Source organism: Ctenopharyngodon idella, chromosome 8 (genome assembly GCF_019924925.1).
Source record: "Ctenopharyngodon idella isolate HZGC_01 chromosome 8, HZGC01, whole genome shotgun sequence".
NCBI lineage: Eukaryota > Metazoa > Chordata > Actinopteri > Cypriniformes > Xenocyprididae > Ctenopharyngodon > Ctenopharyngodon idella.
In genome coordinates, this window is record NC_067227.1 from 17,749,139 (window position 1) to 17,768,563 (window position 19,425).

Below are 19,425 nucleotides of genomic sequence, written 5' to 3' on the forward strand. Positions count from 1 at the left end.
TAGCTGATCATTGTTGGAATTGTAGTTCTCAATTTTACCTCTCTGGCAGAGGCCGTCAGTCGGTATTTCTACAGCGAACTGCATTACCCACAATGCCCTGCTGCTGTGTGAGCCGTAGAGGAGGAGCGTGCCGGGTGTTCGAGCAGTTACCGATGGGAAGATGGTGGAATCTGAAGCAGCAACGTGCACGATACTCCGTCCTAAACATTTCCAAAAACATTTACCATCACAACCTGGCATTAGATATCGGTTACCCGGGGACAACCATAGATAATAAATACTAAAACTAAAATAGAATTATAAGAATTTTGATTTCGGTGCGCGGCGCACCTTACATTGTGGTGCTTGAAACGTGGGGCCAAACTACACAGATCACAGTATTTTGATCCTCTGGAAAGGATTTCTCGGCTGGGATTGTTTATAAACAGATCACTGTCTATAGTGTGTTATTCTTTATAATCTGTTTTCTTTCGGCTTTGGTGTTTGGAGCGGCTGTCAGCATGCCACGAAGCAAAAAGGGAAAACGCAGTGGGAACAGTTCGAGTAAGGGTGAGTTTAACACCTCCTGCTGCTGTCATAGGCAGTATAAATACAATCACATAGCAAAATATCACTAAGCAATCTACATGTAAAATAGGGTAAGATGTACACGCCATGTTTGTTTGGGTGACAAAATGACCAGCTGGAAACTAGTCTGGAGTTTGTCTTTCCTTTCAGATTTTTAGCCAAAATGTTGAAATGATGAGGTATATTCATTCACTGTATTATCAGGCATTACGTTCTTCACGTAGCTTTGATTTAGTCTTGTTGATGTGGCTGCAACCATTTACAGTTTAGCTTCATTTCAAGAGCCAGCCTTCTAAACTTGAATTACTAAACAAAAACGAATAAATACAGTTATTAACTAATAATAATGAGCTAAATATTTAACAATGACTGTTTGCCCTTTACCTAAGCATTAAGGATAGAAGCAAAGTGATTGACTGTCAGGGTTATTCAGACTGCAGCATGACAGGTGAAGCTCATGCCAGCTCGTGTATATTTAGCCCAAGTGTCACGGAGCCGCGAAAACCGGGCCTTACAGGACCACTCACCCGAGCTGTATTACAGAACGCTTTTAATTAAACAGTCATCCATTCGTCTCAAACAACAGTTTTTTTTTTTTTTTCGTTTTAAAAAAAATAAAACAAGTTTTTGTTAAGTTCGCGTGCAGATCAGCATCACGTGCATCGTCAGTACGACGCGTGCGTGTGTACCGCCAGTCAAACCAGATCCAGGGTTTGATGATACTCGCGTGGCGTCACCCGGTAAATGCAGGCATGGCAAATACTGGTCTCTCTTGTGACAGAATTGACTACAACGAGTGCTGAATAGTTTTGTTTGGATGTTGTGAAATCATCTGATTGAATTTCTGTGTGATTGTCCTGCTGAAAAATACAAACAAACAACACCACACACACACAAACAGGTTAAAGTAATCTATGATGGTTTGCTGGTCTTTGCTGCTTTAAGATTGTTGTTTGTAGATAGCTGGTGGACAAGGTGAATTCTCATCCTTATCAGCTGAAAAATGACCTAAAACCAGCTAACCAGAGTATGTATGAGGAGGTGGGAGACCAGCACACCATTTTAGGTGTTTTTTTTTTTTTTGTTTTTTTTAACAGGGTTGTAATTTTGAAAGATTTGGGAAGTCATTTCACTATTGCACTTCATTCTGCAATAGTAACTTTTCAGTGTCAGCTGACCTTGTCCTACAGTTAAAGTTGTAATGTCAAACTGATCTCAGATTAGATCTGTGTGTAGTTTAATCTGTCTCTTCCTCCTGTTCACTGTGAGCAGGCTCACTTCGACAGGAAGTGCTTCAGCTGCAGTTGTCAAAAACTGCCCTGTCACGACCAGGTAGCGTGACCTGATCTTGATTGTGACCTCATGCCTCTCACCCCATTAATGTTTAATGAACAGCATGTGAATATCCATTCATGTGCATTTGTTTACATCTTCTCTCATTTCTTTAATGCCTTTCATGACTTGAGAACCAAAATTCCCCACAAGCTTCTATCACTTCTGCTTTCTTGTTAAAGCAGACCTATAGACCAGTGTTTCCCAATATTTTTTATTTTTTTTGGTCTATTGTACAGCCACATCAGTAAAGGTCAACTATTTTTTTTTTATTAGTTCCAAGCAAGAAATGTTCCTTTAACTACTGGAAATTATCTTATATAATTAGCTTCTTCTCTAATAAGGCAGCTAATCCTTCACGAGTTTCGACTGCTCTTCAGGCAATCATGGGATAATTAACAAAAGTAGTCATTTGCACTTTTTCAGTGGTGGAATTTAAATATCAAAGGACCCCCTGGGCTACACAGACCCCTGGTTGGGAATCACATGTGTCTAGTCTGTTGCAGCTTCAGCTCCACTACATGATGAAGCTTCTGGAAAGTTCTGGAACTCAAGTCAAAATATTTGGACTAACCATTTCTGTCCACAATTTGACTTGCAAAGTCTGAGCTATTGTGGATTGTCTCAGATGTGTTTTCCATCAATTCCCAAACATTCTGCCCTCCTACTCCACATGGCATCCATCCTATGCTGAATGCACTGCTGCTTCCCATCTCATTCCTGCTGCTCTGATGTCTTGTTATGCTGATGCATGTATTAGTACAGCAGTTAATACACTACCATTTCAAAGTCTATTGAGGTGTCATGTTGATATTGATGAGCTATTTCTTTTATTATGCTCACAGTCTGGCCACAAGAGACTTAGTGAAAAACATTAGGAAAATCTTACCAACCCCAAACTTTCGAATAGTTGTTTTATGTACATTAAGCAGACCAACTTAAATGAGTAATATCTTCACTAAAATACTCCCAAGGAAATCAGACTAATCAAGATAAATCATGATTAAATCAAACTAACCATATCACTTTAGACAATATCTAGTAAAGCAGGTTAAAATTCAGATAAATAATAGTTTCAAGTGGTTTGATTGAATCTTTCTTTTGAGTATGAACTGCATGGACCTGCCTTTCAGAGATTAGCCTGATTCAGTAGATTCTTGATCCAGAGTGGATCAGTGCAGAGAGATAGCCATTGATTTAAAGAGGATGGAGTCCCTGAGGATATCTCCATTTTAATCTCTGTCTGCCTGGATTATTGATACATGGTTTTATTCACTCCATTTTAGTTCATTTTTTTAAACATACCATTTACAAATCATCAATTCTGTGATTGACCCCTTATTTACACTGCACACTTCGTAAACGAAGTGTTATGATGTTACTGCGTTACGGCTGCGACGTGGCTACCGGAGCTGATCCGTGGCCACCCTAGTCAATGCTTGTGTTTACACCAGCCACACCGCGGCACGTTTCAGAAGCATCCCAGAAGCGGCTCACTTCGCTAAAGATAGGCGCCTCACCTATTTTTGACGGACGCCGTGTCTAAGACGCTCAGCTCAAATACAAAATAAAGTCAAAATAATCACCCTGTGTAAACTCCCGCTCATATTTCACATCACTAGGAGGCCAGAAACTGAAGACAAGAGATTCAAAGTTGAAAAACTTTTTTGTTCTTGTCATCCATAACTGGACTTTCAAGTGTATTAACTTCATCTGTAGGCTACAGCAAAATAAAGTATGGCATAGCAATAAACACAATTAAACCGGACAAAATATAACCATTTAGCCATTAAAACCACGAAAAAATCAAGAAAAAAAAGTCAGACAGGCAAATCTTGTGGTCTTGCGAATCCAGCCGCTTCGCTTCTGAAATGCTTCTAGTGTGAGTTGACACCGTGTAGAGGACGGAACAAAACCTTGCCGGAGCCGTAACGCGCCGCAGACGCGTGCAGTGTAAACAAGGCTTGACACTTCCATGTTATGAACTAAAGGTCTGCTGGTACCTCAGGGAAAACATGTGGGCCATTGTGTGTGTTTGAGAGAGGCCACATTGAAATTTGGCCTAAATTAGAGCTCTGTTTCTTGAATGTGGGGTTGCTGAGTTTATATGTGAGAGTGAAAAAGGGGGGCTTTTCTTTTGGTTGCCTATATAGTCAGACTGTTCACACTTTGTCAAAAGTTCAATTTAAAGTCAACGGGACACTCTGTAGATTATTAAAACAAAGGCCACGGACCGGTTTTGCAATCCTACATGCGCGTCTGAGAGCTAAAGTGAATCATCTTGGCTTTGGTTTAGGTACATGTAACGGATGTGAAAAAAGGTGCTCTACCAATACAAGAGGAGGTGCAACCGAAAATCAAAATTCAATTGAGCTGAACAAAGGTGCTTTTTAAGTAACAAAGTTTGAGCTCTTAAGAGTGAGTGTTGCACCTTTGTTCAGCTCAATTTGGTTTAGATACATCACAGCTGAAACACACATGATCACTCTGACCCATCCATTCGCCTAACCTACGGTCATTCCCTTCTGTCTTCCCTCTTTTATTTATTTAAACCACTAAACTAATGTTCAATGTGCATCTCTTCATCTTGTCTATCTCTGTCTGTTTCAGGGAGGAATGGGGTGAGAGGCGAGACTGGTGTGAGTGATGATGATTTAGCGTCTGATGTTCTCAGTCACTACAGCAGTGCCAGTGAGAGCGCATCTGTCATAGAGGAGAGCACAGGTACGTGCAAAGTTACAGTTGCATAAATGCACAAACTTTATCACAGTTATGTATTGCCACTAACATACAGATAAAAAAAAAAAGAACATCCACACACTGACACACTCTGTGCTGTGCAGGTGAGGCGGTAGATGAACAAACTGCTCAGGAAGAAACAGAAGACAAACTGAGGCAATGCATCGACAATCTGATGGACAAAAGGTACCAATATGTTTTGAAATCACACAGTTACTGAAAAGCATATAAGCTCTGCTGCTGTTTCACGCTGTTGTTTTATGTTTCTCAGTGCTAAGACCCGTCTGGCTGCATTAGAAAGTCTGCGCTTGGCCTTTTCCTCCAGAGTCCTGTATGAATTCCTGTTAGAGAGACGTTTCACCATCAGTGACTGTCTGGAGAGGAGCTTGAGGAAAGGTTGGAATTAGGACTCAGTTTTGTGTCTGTATGTTTTTAGGGTTTGCTTTAATATATCTTTGGTAATATGTTTTATTAGATCAAAACTCATGTTTCATGGTTTTTAATTATCAATTTAAATTTTATTTATTGTTTTATATAAACAGTTGTTTATCTTTTGTGAATTAGTGGAACGTGCACTGTAAGGATAATTTTTTTTTTTTTATATTACATTATTTTTATATATTTTTCCTTTTTACAGTGCTTGTACTTATTCACAAAAGATAAACTATTTATATAATTAAAAACATAATTAACATGCGTTTTGATCTAATAAAACAAAGTTAAACCAGACTGCTTGCTCTTACATTCTGAAGATATTAGAAAGTTATTAACACACTTCATCCAAAAGCTAACTGTAGTTTTAATATCTACGAAGGGCCAAAAATCAAAATTTATTGAGGACAGTTGGTAAAAGATAAATGTTGCATTTTATCCAGCTATATTATATAAAATTTTTATATAAAGATTATATAATAATATATAAAGATTATATATTAGTTATTTTCACATTCTCTATTAAAAACCTTCAAAATGATGTATGATTTGTTGGAATCTGACAAAAAATGACTGCGCTACACCTGTTCGAAGTCGACTGAGTCAGCAAAGTCAATTTTAAGAAAAATCGATTTAAAGTTTTCTGAAGGTTCCAAAACAAAATCACCTAGCAACCATACCTTAAAATCCCTGGTAATACCACCAAATTTGGCACAAACCAAGTCAAAACCCATGTCTATAGGAAGAAATATATATTCAAATATTCCACAATTCCACAACTGTTTGATTAACATTAATGAAACGGACAGCCTACTGTCTCACATGGATTCAATATAATGTTACGCAACAGATGTTTTTCCCAACAGTTAAAAAAATGTTCACTTAAGACATAACGGTTAACGTTATGGATCCTCATGTTGCTTGACTGCTTCTCTCTAATAAATGCTAAATTACAACTGTTTAAGTACTATAAGCTGGCTTTGGCAACACCTTACTGACTCGGATCGAAACGAGAACAAACGCGACTTGCCACTTGAATACAGTAAACAAACTTCCTAGCAACTACACAGCACTAAAATCAAACTAGAAATAACACAAAAACACTTACAGTATGTAGATCCTCCTGTTGCTCGACTGCTTCTCTCTAATAAAATGAGAGTATATTGTGTATATTGGGATCGCAGCGTCTTTGTGCGCACGTTTCGGATCTGTCAGTCAGCGCGAGTAGGATCATTTTGTTTACATCAGCATGAGTTAGTTTGAAAATCACATTTCACTGGTTCAGACTCATGCCATCGAGGCAAATTTGACCAGAATTGACTTTTTTTTTTTTTTTTTTTTTTTTCCACTTGTTTTGCCTGTGACTCGAAATTAGCCTGTGCACGTTCCGACTCATTTTGACAGCACGGGTCTCATATATTTTTATTTTTATTATATAAAATTCTCTTATATACTTAACTTGAAATGTAAAATGTAAAACAAAAAAAATTATTCAATTCCCACCTCGTGATATGACATAGTGGGCCAAATCAAAGGCCATCTCGGGCCAAATTTGGTCCGCAGTCCCTGGTTTGGGCATCTCTGCTAAAGAAGCTTTTTTTGGTACTGATGTTTGGAGTGTGTGATTATTTATGTGGTGAGAAATCCCAAGCTGCACATGGACATATATCTGTTGTTTCTCTCACTTGGCAAATGAACTGGGTTGTCTTACTAGATAAAGCCTCGTTTCCTCTAGGTGGAGGAGAGGAGCAGGCGGCTGCTGCAACAGTGGGTGCTCTCTTGTGTGTGCAGCTCGGGGGTGGGGTTGAAGGCGAGGAGGGCTTTAAGATGCTCCGCCCCATCCTCAGCACCATCCTGATTGACAGCTGTGCCAGCCTATCAGCTCGACAGAGTGTGAGTGTTGCCACAAAATGTCCATAAACTCATATTAGATCTATTACATTGACTTCAATAATGTAATTGTTTACTTGTATCTCTACCTTTTGTCAGTGCGCTCGAGCTCTGGGTATGTGCTGCTATGTGTCTGCCTCAGAAGATGCAGAGGTATGATCAAGTCTTGTAAAATGCATAAGAATATTTATTGATCTGCGTGTTTGTAGAAGTATCAGCTGTCTTTTTTTCTCCTGTGTTTTTTTTTTTAAGGACCTTCTAAAATCTCTTGGAAATTTGGAGAGTGTGTTTGTAGGTGCATATCCCCTGGGTGATGGCACTCTGCCCTCTGTCAAAACTGGGACCCCTGCGCTTCACAGCGCTGCCCTACAGGCTTGGGCTCTGCTCTGCACCCTCTGCCCTGCGTCACGCATCGACACCATTCTCAACCAGTGAGTTTGACTCTCATCTGTGCACAAACTCTACAAACTTAACAATAACCAGGGTTCCCGCAGGTCCTTTTATATTGTAATATGTTGTAGATGGTTGTAAGAGTGCATGTTTTAGCTCCCTTTTTGAATAGGCAGCTGTAAGGTGGAATAAACAGCTACAAAGACATTTAAAAATAAGAGTCCCTGTGTATTTCAGGCTTTTTTTATAATTAAAAGACCAGCATTATGCTTAAAGGGTTAGTTTACCCAAAAATGAAAATAATGTAATTTATTACTCACCCTCATGCCGTTCCACATCCGTAAGACCTTCAATCATCTTCGGAACACAAATTAAGATATTTTTGATTAAATCCGATGGCTCAGTGAGGCCTGCATTCAAAGCAATGACATTTCCTCTCTCAAGATCCATAAAGGTACTAAAAACATATTTGAAACAGTTCATGTGAGTACAGTAGTTCTACCTTAATATTATAAAGCGACGAGAATACTTTTTGTGCGCCAAAAAAAACAAAATAACGACTTTTCAACAATACTTCAAAACACTGCTTCGGAGCTTTACGAATCAAATCAGTGACTCGGATCTCTTCTCAAATGGCTAAACTGCTGAAATCACGTGACTTTCGGCTCATCACTATATTGCTGAAAAGTCGTTTTTTTTGGCGCACAAAAATATTCTTGTCACTTTATAATATTAAGGTAGAACTACTGAACTCGCATGAACTGTTTTAAATATGTTTTTAGTACCTTTATGGATCTTGAGAGAGGAAATGTCATTGCTGTGAATGCAGGCCTCACTGAGCCATCGGAGTTCATCAAAAATACCTTAATTTGTGTTCCGAAGGTGAATGAAGGTCTTACAGGTGTGGAATGACATGAGGGTGAGTAATAAATGATATTATTTTACTTTTTGGGTGAACTAACCCTTTAAAATCTTATTTTTTTTCTGGTTATTATTGGTATTCTGTTTTCACAATAAACTGTATTTGGTTTTTAATTCATCTCTTGTGGCTTCTCTCTGTGCCACACCATCACATGCAGGAAAGTCTAAGAACATTATTTAACACACAGAATATATACATTTTGTCTGTTTATTACCTTTATTTAAAGACAAAATTATTCTGTCAGCAAAATCCAATATCAATTGACCTCTAATTTATATGTATTCATATATTAGTTCATTTATTTTCAGTACATGTATACCAACCCATATGAATCAACCCATGTCAATACATATGTATTTATTAAATAAAACATATTTTGAGTATTTTAAACTTGTTTTGCTGATAAGCAGTATTAACTCCTCATTAAATATGTGACGAAACCTGTTTAAATAATTAAAAGAATACAAGATTTATTTTTAGATTTTATAGGTTTGTTTTGTTGGGGCATATGGTATTAACTTATATTTGATTTTAAAAACTGCATGTATCCTGAACCACATTAGCCGTGTTTCCACTGTTGGGCCAGAAGTGAGCATGCTAGTGTGTGCCAGGGACAGTTGCGTTTCCACTGTCACTCTGGGGCTTGATCAGGCCTCCTCAGGGCCAACGGCCAGGGGTTTTTGGCCTGCCAAATACTTTGGTCCAAAGCGGGCCAACTGGGGCTTAAGGGAGTGGTCATGAACAAAGAAAAAGTTTATCTGAATCAGAAGAGGACACCGCTGCTCATGTCCCATGTTTTCATATCAGGCTACCAGCTAACCTCAACATTTAAAACATTTTTCATATCAAAACTCACTTTCAGACACCAGCGAGCGTTTTACATATACTCCGGTTAACTCGTTTCCTGTCCATGAGCTCCCTCTGTTGCTCTGTCACTGAAAGGATAACAGTATAGTGAGATGGGATAGTGTTTTGTTGTTACAAAGCCACAATCCAAAGCAGGTCTAAAATCTAAGCCAAAGTGAATACTAAACACGTTATAATAATGTCTCCAAGGTTTTTATGTAATTCTTTTATCAGGGTGAATAAAAAGCCATGTGACAACACCCAGATAGAGTACAGATAGTCCAATTTGTCTGTAATATGATCTTTCTCTTTGTCTGTATTTCAGCCACTTGCCACGTCTGCATGCGTGTTTAGAAAGCAGCGAGGTGAACTTCAGGATTGCTGTGGGAGAGACTATCGCTCTGCTGTATGAACTGGGCCGTGACATCGATCAGGTGTGTATTGTGTAGTGTTGAATAGGTTTGAGTGTCAGGATGATGGCAGCGTACATAATATGTGTTGTGTCTCAGGAGTTCGAGTATGAGGACTGCGATGCATTGTGTGACAGTCTAAAGAGTCTAGCGACTGACGGAAACAAACATCGTGCTAAAAACGACCGCAGGAAACAGCGCTCAATCTTCAGAGAAGTGCTGCACTACATTGAGGTGAAAGGAGAGCCGCAACTGAGGCTTTTTTAGCTTTAAATAACAGTTAATTACATATATTTTATAGCAACACTGCATACTGTGCTAATTATCCGGGTTGATCCAGGACTGTCATAGATGATTATGGTTTTTAAAATTTACATACACCAGACCAATCATTCCCTCCCATTTTCAGAATGAAGATTTCACAGAGGAGAAGATCCAGTTTGGGATTGAGGCCATCTACATCGATGGCTGGATGCGCCGCAGGATTTATGATGCCTTTAAGGAGGTGCTCGAGTCTGGAGTCAGACACCACCTACAGGTGAGGAGGACCAATTGCAATTCACTGTGGGCATACTTAACACTATGTAGTACTGGAGAATAAGTTAAGTTTGCTGAGCTTCCCTAGTGTGCCCCAGGGCCCCTGGTTGAGGACCACTGCTATAAAGTGTGTATTATAAAGATTTTTTGTATCTGTTTGTGTAGTTTAATCCTTTGCTGAGGGATATTTTTGGACTTGGACCTCCTCTCATCCTGGATGCATCTGTTAAAGCCAGCAGGATCTCCCGCACAGAGAGGGTAAATCTTTCACCTTTTCATTTATTAATGTAATAAAGCACGCAAAGTGACACTGACATAATAAAAGGTATTAGTTTGCAGAGTAAACTCAGATTCAGTTGATTTTGTGAACTGTCTGCCAAGATAATTCATGCAAATGAAAGCAGCACCCTTTATTTTAAGTTTTTGCTCACATATTCATGTAACCTTGGCTTGTCTCTTCACAGCATCTGTTTAACTCTGCTGCGTTCAAAGCTCGGACTAAATTGAGGAACAAAGTGAGGGACAAACGTGCAGATGTGATGTGAGGATGAAGGCAACACAGAGAGAGAAACACTACATCCTTAAAATTCCCTCTGCTCACTTGAAATTATACTTTGACATACTGCCAAGCCAGAGACTTGACACAATGTGCGCGTGACTGACTGTATGTCTGCCTGTGTGCGAGCGTGAAAGGCCGGGTGTGTGCACGTGTGTATGCGGTGTTTTTATTTAACATCACAGTGTGTGATAGCTAGGAATCCTGCAATTAAACAACATGAAATATTGTATCTTTATAACAACCTTTTGTAAGGCTGTATTCAGCTTTTCTGTTGAAACCTGTTTTACCTCCTCAAGAGTTTTTGGGAAAAAGAGAATTTTTATCACTGAAACATCAACTTTTTACAGCTCTGCAACAAGGAAAGATGCCAAGAAAAATGAATTCTTTGTAGTTTTTCTATATGCATTTTATAAATGGACTATACTGATGCACCTATGATCTCATGATGCAAACAACTGAAAATACATCTTGGACTGCAGGTTTACAGAGTTAGTGTAGACAGTTTTGTTAAACCTCTCTCACTGCCACTAAATCAACCATGTTTTACATCATAGTCATCTGCTGAAAAAGTGTGTATTTTTTTGTTTTTATTATTGGTTGCAAGTGTGACAGTCGATTAAGATTCTTACACCCTGAACCCCAAGCTTGCTTATTTTTGCCTGTTTAGATCATGCTTCCAACATTTGATTGAATTTGTTTCTAAATATCAAAAGCTACCTTCATCCATTTTTTTTTTTTTTTTTTTTTTTTTTTTTTTTGAAGCTTATGTATGCAACAGCTGGATTTTCGAAGAGAAATAAATTATGTAATTATCCTTTTCAGAGTTGAGAAGTTTTTTATTTTATTTTATCAGACATACATGTATTTTGTACATGCATTAAACCAAAATACAGTAAAACTGCACTACAAATCTCACCTTCCTGGGTCTTCGATTACAAACGTATATTATTAAAAATTGCTTGATATTGCAGTCAATTAATATATATGGTAGGAATGATTTGACTGTATTGGTTTTAAATGATGTTCGTACTCTTGTTTTGTAACTCTTTATTTTGAAAAGCTATCTGCTACGATGTCTCCTCATGGGTAATCTCGCGAGATTTCAGACCAAACAAATCGGGCTCTTTTGACTAAAATGTTTAGCCATACACGTCAACACACAGAGGTAAGTTATAAAGTTTTTGCATACTTAACAATAAGGGTAGATATATCACCTCACGTTGTGTCATGAAAGAATAAGCAATCGTACCAAAATACAGAGTTTATAACGCTACAGATGAGTAACAGTTTGATGAAGCGACCAACTGCAGACCTGCTAATCGGCCCCTGGTTGGAGGAGTCCATCAAAGGATCAGCCGTTATTTCAGAGAGTTTGTTTTGTAATAAATTAATTGTTCCTCCTAATACAGATACCAAGATACTTTTAAACGTACTATGTTTTGGGCCTGGCCACATGTTGACATTAATTTGGCTTTAAATTACATTGTAAGAGTTTGAAATTGAAATTCCCTGTTTTATAAAAATACAGATTAGGATAGATTTGGTGCAGGCAAACATATTTTTTGCCATAGATTATTTATCTTTTTTCTTAAATCTCATAAGAGATAAGAAATAAAATTTTCATGTACAAAGCCCTTGCCTGAAATTATCATTATCAGGAGACACATTAAAAGGTTGTTTCTTTCCTACATTTCATTTCATAGCTACACAAAACTATTTTGCGAGGAGAGGAGCAGCCAACTCTCCAGAAATGTGAGGACTGTTGTTCCTTGTACCACTGTCCTTTCTGTGGGCCTGAGATGTTCAAACCCACCATCAAAAGCAAATGTTTGAAACATTTACAGGGTCACAGAAAAAGAGCAATTCGACACAAAGGCAAGTAATAAATATTGTGTGTGAGAAATGACATGCATATTGAATATTTATTACCTGAATGTGTCTCAAGTAGTGAAGTTACAGGAATAAACCATTATTCTCCTCCTTCTAAACTTAAAATTTACTATAATTTTATCAAAGCATAATCATTATAATAAAATCTTCTTCCAGAATTCTTCATTTTCAAATGTCATTTAAAGTGCCGAACTGCTCCACACTTTCACTGCATCAGCTGCACATCCACTTTTATGAGGAAAGATGGTTTTCTAAAACACCTGGCAATGTGTGAGAACAAAAAACCCAAGATAACAGTTGTGGAGTTGAAATCACAGGAGAATTCACCTGCACCAGATCTTCATCTGACTGCCTCTGAGGCTGGCAGCACTAAGGAAATGCCTGTCAGTGAAGGACACAAGAGCCTGATCTCTGATGATCCTCAGAAAATCAAACCAAGAAAAGCAAACTTCGAGCAACGCTTGTGCCCTAAAACAGTAAGTTTCTTTTACTTTTGTTTTTTATGTATCTTTATACACTACCGTTAAAAAGTTTGGGGTCAGTCAAGTTTTTTTTTTTTTTTTTTTAAATAAACTAATACTTTATTCAACAAGGAGGCAATTGGCCAAAAGTGACAAGCATTTAAAATTTTACAAAAGATTACTATTTTAAATAAATGCTGTTGTTTTGAAATGTCTATTTATCAAAAATTCTGGAATTTTTTTTATCATGTTTCCACAGAAATATTAAGCAGCACAACTGTTTTCAACATTTACAATGTTTCTTGAGCACCATGTCAATATATTACATAGAATGATTTCTTCAAGGAGCTGTTATATATTTTAACATTAAAGGGACGTTTACACAACAATGATGTACTAAAAACTGAAAAGCTTTTCCTTTGTGTTCTTCCGCTTACACACGACAACGTTGTCAAAACGATCCCCGTTCAGACGGATCTGCAAAAAGGATGCATGTATTATGCATGCCAGGCCAGTAGTTGGCGATGTCACTTTGTAAAGAAACACTACGCGCAGGCTATAAACTGAACACATAATACGCATGTGCATGACGTCACCGTTTTCACAGATTTGCGTTTTTGTAGTTTACACAGAGACGATAACGATATTATTTAAAAAAATGTGCACTTTCAAACCCGTTTTCAAAAGTTTGTATTTTCAGGCCCCCAAAATGCCGTTGTTGCGCAAATGAATGGACAAAACGCATAAAAGTTTTAAATTTTTTGTTGAAAACGGTGTTGTGTAAATGGCCTCTAATACTACATCCACACGAAGCCGGAGCTTACCCAATCCGATCTTTTTTTTTTCCTCGTCTTAAGAAATATCTGCATACAAAATTTGTGCGTTTTCACAGAAACGCGTCTCCGTGTGGACGGGGCCTAAATGAAGATTTTTTTTTAGTGCATTAGGCCCCGTCCACACGGAGACGCGTTTCTGTGAAAACGCACAAATTTTGTATTGGATAGGCGTTACAGCGTCACATAGTGGTCTGGCATGTATACTACATCGTTTTGAGTCATTTCAGTGGTTTCGTGTGGACGCAGATATTTCTTGAGATGAGGAAAAAAAAAAAAGATCGGATTGGGTAAGCTCCGGCTTCGTTGTGTCCACACGGATCCGGCGTTTTCGGAAGGTGAAACCGGGTCCCAGAGTGGATAAATCTGAAAACGCCGTATTTGCGTTTTCGTGTGGACAGCCTATCCGTATATTTTGTGAAACGATGATGTCATCACCCCACGTGTCGACCCTAGTCAGACGCTGCTAACAGCACAAAACAACAACAACAATAGCAGACTCTAGATGCTTGTGTTCATGCTGCAGAAAGCTACTGAGCCAAAATAAAGCATTATTTCTAAGCTTTACTATAGTTTGTATACAGCACACAAGGTTTATGCGCATGCTCCAAGTCTTATTCGCTGTTTTAAGTGTATCTCTGTGGCAGAATTACAGCGCCACATACTGGTCTGGCATGTATACTACATCATTTTGAGTCGTTTCAGTGGTTTCATGTGGACGCAGATATTTCTTGAGACGAGGGAAAAAAAAAAAGATCAGATTGGGTGAGCTCTGGCTTCGTGTGGACGTAGATGAATCATCATAAACTGATGGCAGAAAAATCCCTTAATGGGGCTTTGTTGTGTCAAAATTTATGAAGCTGTGGAAACTGATATAAATATACCAAACACTTTTGGTCCTGTGCTTTTGCAGGCTGTAAGTGAGGAGACATTGAGCCCGGGGCCCACTGATTCAGAGATGGCAGACCAACGGTCCACAGGTAATGTCTCATCAAACAGAAAACATTCTGCGTAATTCAATGTGCTCGTCTAGACCTTCCATTTCCAGTGTGACAAAGGAATGAAGTAATATCAGGCACAGAGTTAAACATTTTTATCGACTTGTTATTTGATCATAGTGCCAAAATGAAGACACAAAGCATTAAAATTAAAAATGCTAAATAAGTAAGGCAAGGCTCCACTTGCTAAATTAAACAACATGATGAGGTCATAACAACACTATAGAATTGAAACGTTTATCCTTGCATGTTGTTTAACATCAATTTTTAAAAACTATAGAGTGAACACTGTGCAGTATGTGATACAATGTGGAACGATAGCAGATTTTTGCCCTGTTATGCAGTCTGGAAAGTCAGAGCCAGTCTACAGTTTTTGAGAAGTCAGTTTTGACAAATTTTTGCAGAAAATCGCATATTGTATGATGGGCAAAGAATCAAAATTTTTCACTTCAGACCATTAAACATGTTTGATATTTTAAGATGATTTTAGAACATTGTTTTCATTTTTCAAGGCAGGTTTCTGTGTGAACTTGTTGTGTTTAGAACGACTTGAAAGTTTGGTAGTGTGTGATCATCAGTCGTTCAGCAAGTGAGTGATGCCTAAATCTGATAATATAAATCTGTTCAGATTTTAAAAGTGATGCAGTGCATTCCAGCCTCTAAATTGCAATAAAAAGGTAGTTGCTATAGTCTTTTCTTCCTTATTGTGATATATATCCAAGTGAAACAGCTTATCGAACAGTGAAAAAATGTAGGGTGGGACTTGATTTTTTTTGTCCATTGGGAATTGACTGGATCAGTTGATGGTTGTGGTTTGCCATTGCTGTGATCTGATCAGAGACCTTAATATTTTTACTCTCTTTAATCTCAGGTGAAGGAAGGATTATGGAGGAGCAGGTGAGAACAGATGAGCCATCTAAATCCCCAGTGGATGAAGGAGGTCCTTCAGTTGTAAATCTCTCAGTAGTGGATCACAATGTCACAGAAACCACCGTCTCAAATTCTGCTGCCAATCCTCATCCTATAGAAGCTGATGTCGCCATACAGACTTTGGTAAATGAGATGTTCACTGGACACACACCTGTTGAAAGCACCATCCCACAAAGGTCCAGATCCGACGCACAAGATCTGTGTCCTTTCTGTGGTTTAATGCTGCACAGGAAGAATCTGCAGGTGCATTTAAGAAGGAAGCACCCAGATCAAGTTTCAAACCAGGAGAAACCTGCCCCTACTCAGGTGAAAACCCCAAAACAACAGAGACTCCCTTTGCGACAACAACAGAAGGTGAGAGACAGAGAAATTCATCCTTTGCAAAGTTATGCTGCCTTTTTTTTTTTTTTTTTTTTTTACTCTTTAGAGCAGAATTTCCCAAACTGGGGTTTATGAATTCCTGGGGATTTGTGATGAAAATCTAATAATTAATGTAAAATTAAAATAAATAATTTTAATATAAAACAAAATAAAACCCTTTATAAACAATTTGTATTATGTAAAGCTAGAGATGCACCGATGTATCGGCCAACAATTGGTATGACCGATAAAAGCTACTATTATCACTATTGGCCATCAGCCGATTGTTTAAAAACTGCCGATGATCAGGGCCGATTTTATCCTGTCAATCAAAAGGGTGCGGAAAGACGTGTTCATAACTTGTGTGTTGAATTTTAACGCATTAACAGTTTAAAAATAGTGACTTTAAAGCAGGGTCTTTTTGACCCTGTGAATCACCCGTAGTTCAAGCCAGGGTTACCAGGTCTGCATTTTTTTCCTACATCAAATATTATTTATAGCGCCTCTCATGCAATAATCGCAAAAAGCTTTGTGCTTTATAACTTATGAGAAAAATGAAAGTTTCAGTTTTCAAATTCTGTCCATTTTATCATGAAATTCAAACAATAAATTTTGACGCTCTTAAATGTGACGTGTCAGATCGCTGTAATGTTTAGTTCAGGCGGCAGTGCGGAGCGCGAGTCTTTTCTTCCTCTTCAATACGTTATATCTCGAAAAACATGAATGAACATCAAAGGTATGTTAAAAGATATTGTACAACTAACCGGAATGTATCACGTCTCATGTTATCACTTTATTTGTGTTTCAACTGCGGAAAGACGTCAATAAAAGCTTGTGAACAATATGTCACATCATGTCAAATTTACCTCAGGAATGTTTTCCAATGTTCACAGTTCCTTAGCTATCCATGTATAAAAAAACACTAGAGAGGAGCTTATTTACTGTTAATTATATGTTTGTGTAAATTTGCCATGAAGACAACAAGTGCTTATGAAAACTACCTTATGTGATACAAAGTTTTATACATTTCAGTTTTTATTTGACTGTAATTATTATATCTGAAAATAAACAGCAGCTGAATATAATACCTCTGTTGTTAATTGTAACCTCTAATATTGTAGTGTACCAAATGAGAGGGCTCCCTGTATAGTTTGCAACATTATTTGGGAGAGATTTATTTTCTTCTTAAGAAAAACCAAACTATCGGCATCGGCCGATATCATTGTGAATAATCGGTTATCGGTATCGGCAGAGAAATTTAGTATTGGTGCATCTCTATGTAAAACACTTTATTATATAAACACTATATTATTATAATACTGTATTTGTTTAACTGCATGTCATGTGATATTTACTGACATCAGAGAACGGTGAATATGCATTTTTATTGTTAAATTATTGGGGGTAAGACAATATTTTAGTTTAAAGGGGTTCTGCTGACAAAAAAAAAAAAAAAAAAAAAATGGGGAACTGTCCCTTTATCCTGCTTCAGATTAAAGGGACTGTTCACCCAATTATTAACCCTTATTTTATTCAGAATATATCTTTTTGTGTTTCCTAAATGATTCATCCAAGTTTTAATGACATAACGTGATTACAGGTTTTCATTTGTGGGTGAACTATCCTACGGTGGCCCAGTAGTGCACAACGAACTGCAAAAAAAAGTTAACAAAACGAATAGCCACAACACAACTGAAATGCTCCCACGTACGTGCGTACAAAACTTGTGCATTCAGCTCATTTCATGGTGCCGTTTCTATAGACTCAGGGGGTGCGTTAAAGCTAACATTCAGGCTTTATACTAGTGGCAATGGACTAACGAAACACAACTTTTGAACAGTTTTTACTGTACCAAAATATTTTTTATGAACCTTTGAATTTCCCAAATGGGCCAATACATAGGAGGGTCTGTCTGCGTCCTTCAAGGCTACAAACCATGCCTATTAAAGGTACCTACTATCACCCATGTAAGTTATGCAGTAGGTTGTGGTAATACTGCCAAGGAGTGAGCTGCCATTAAACAAGAAGACGACGAAGAAGAAATGCCTACTAGCAACAACATTCCCACGCCCACTCCAAGATAAACGCGCAAATTTGATGTTGTCAAGATGGTTCAATATCGAGATGAGAAAGTAAGTTATTGAAATAAATATTAGCTTTTGTCTTTGTTGTTGTTCATACAATAATATGGCATGAGAAATTTTAGTTTAACTAATGGGACGTGGCATCATGTAGCTTAATTCTTAAAGTTATCTGGTTGTGTTTTCCCTCTTGTTCTGTGTCTTCTATTTCCATCAGAATTGGGCTTGTGTAAGAAATAAAGTTCTTATAAGGTGTGTGGTTTGTATAGCGTGAGGTTTTAGTTTAAATGAACAAGAATAAATTAAATAGTTAAAATATATAGTCTAAAATATATAAAATATATAGTCTGAACTGCCGCATAAATAGGTTGGGAATACTGTTTTAAATTTCAACTATGTCCCCCGCTCAATTTAAGTGTGTTTGAAATATTACACATTTGAAGTCAATCGACCTTTTGACCACATCATTTACTGTCTTTAGTTTCCTCCTTTTTGCATCCAGAGTCATACGTGTCTTAATACCTTTGTTCTTTTGTATTGAAACCTTCACATTTTATAAATTAAATGTTTATCTTTTTGGTTGTGACAGTTATAAGTGATGTGGACTTTTAAAGAGTTCAATAACTATTTAATTTATTTCTAGTTTCATGTTACCATTTTGAATAAGGGAAGTTCTCCTGGACCTGTTTTGCTTGCTGAAAATGAGTACAAATGCCTGTTTTGTAAAAAGACTGGAGAGTATCCTGCTCTGGTGGCACATGTACAGACCCATGAGAGGTCTGTTGTCAAGCATGAAGGTATGTTTTAGAGATGCTGTGAAATGTTATAAAACACACAAAATCATATTCTCTCTCTGAAATTATTGTCAGCATGTAAAATTATGCATATATACTTTCATAACATAAGTATTTTAAATATTTTTCTTTTCTTCTTTTTTTTTTACAGGGTATAAAATGTATAAATGCCACCTGGGATGTATAGAAAGCGGACAGTATCACTGCTTCTGCTGCCGTCATATTATAATTCGAAAAAACGTATTTATTAATCATGTGCAGAAATGTGCATCAGCCAAAGTCCAAATTACATCTACAGAACCTTCCAGAGTAGAAACCTTTCCTTTAAAACCAGCTAACTTTCCATCGTCCCACAGTATCTCAACAGTATCTGCCAAATGTGATCCTATCTCTAAACCTTTAACCAATCCAGGTTTACCTCCAGCTTTGACTTCTCCACCAGTTGCCAGCACCT

At 37.7% G+C, this 19,425-nt stretch overlaps 2 protein-coding genes across 3 annotated transcripts; both read left to right on the forward strand.

Moving 5' to 3' along the window:
• The first annotated feature begins 112 nt into the window (after nucleotides 1-112).
• On the forward strand, nucleotides 113-11,438 carry ifrd2 (interferon-related developmental regulator 2). Of its 2 annotated transcripts, XM_051903796.1 has the most exons (13): nucleotides 113-549; nucleotides 1,840-1,899; nucleotides 4,510-4,623; nucleotides 4,743-4,824; nucleotides 4,910-5,034; nucleotides 6,806-6,963; nucleotides 7,060-7,113; nucleotides 7,213-7,391; nucleotides 9,444-9,552; nucleotides 9,628-9,762; nucleotides 9,938-10,066; nucleotides 10,231-10,323; nucleotides 10,530-11,438. In XM_051903796.1, the coding sequence occupies exons 1-13, from the start codon at nucleotides 501-503 to the stop codon at nucleotides 10,608-10,610; spliced, it is 1,368 nt and encodes a 455-aa protein (XP_051759756.1). In that variant the 5' UTR covers nucleotides 113-500; the 3' UTR covers nucleotides 10,611-11,438. The 2 variants fall into 2 exon arrangements, with proteins under 2 accessions (XP_051759756.1, XP_051759758.1); XM_051903798.1 differs by lacking the exon at nucleotides 1,840-1,899 and having other exon boundaries at nucleotides 114-549.
• A 138-nt stretch (nucleotides 11,439-11,576) lies between these two features.
• LOC127517737 (uncharacterized) lies at nucleotides 11,577-19,346 on the forward strand. Its single transcript, XM_051903811.1, has 7 exons — nucleotides 11,577-11,789; nucleotides 12,328-12,499; nucleotides 12,671-12,990; nucleotides 14,722-14,788; nucleotides 15,678-16,090; nucleotides 17,697-18,974; nucleotides 19,123-19,346. The coding sequence occupies exons 1-6, from the start codon at nucleotides 11,760-11,762 to the stop codon at nucleotides 17,712-17,714; spliced, it is 1,020 nt and encodes a 339-aa protein (XP_051759771.1). The 5' UTR covers nucleotides 11,577-11,759; the 3' UTR covers nucleotides 17,715-18,974; nucleotides 19,123-19,346.
• Nucleotides 19,347-19,425: the final 79 nt, after the last annotated feature.

Bases quoted from the DNA above. Each gene is read 5' to 3' on its own strand.
- ifrd2 (XM_051903796.1), top strand. From the start codon at position 501: ATGCCACGAAGCAAAAAGGGAAAACGCAGTGGGAACAGTTCGAGTAAG. The intron at 1,900-4,509 runs GTAGCGTGACCT...TGTCTGTTTCAG, and splicing joins AACTGCCCTGTCACGACCAG to GGAGGAATGGGGTGAGAGGC. The intron at 4,825-4,909 runs GTACCAATATGT...TATGTTTCTCAG, and splicing joins GACAATCTGATGGACAAAAG to TGCTAAGACCCGTCTGGCTG.
- LOC127517737 (XM_051903811.1), top strand. From the start codon at position 11,760: ATGTTTAGCCATACACGTCAACACACAGAG. The intron at 12,500-12,670 runs GCAAGTAATAAA...ATCTTCTTCCAG, and splicing joins AAGAGCAATTCGACACAAAG to AATTCTTCATTTTCAAATGT. The intron at 12,991-14,721 runs GTAAGTTTCTTT...GTGCTTTTGCAG, and splicing joins AACGCTTGTGCCCTAAAACA to GCTGTAAGTGAGGAGACATT.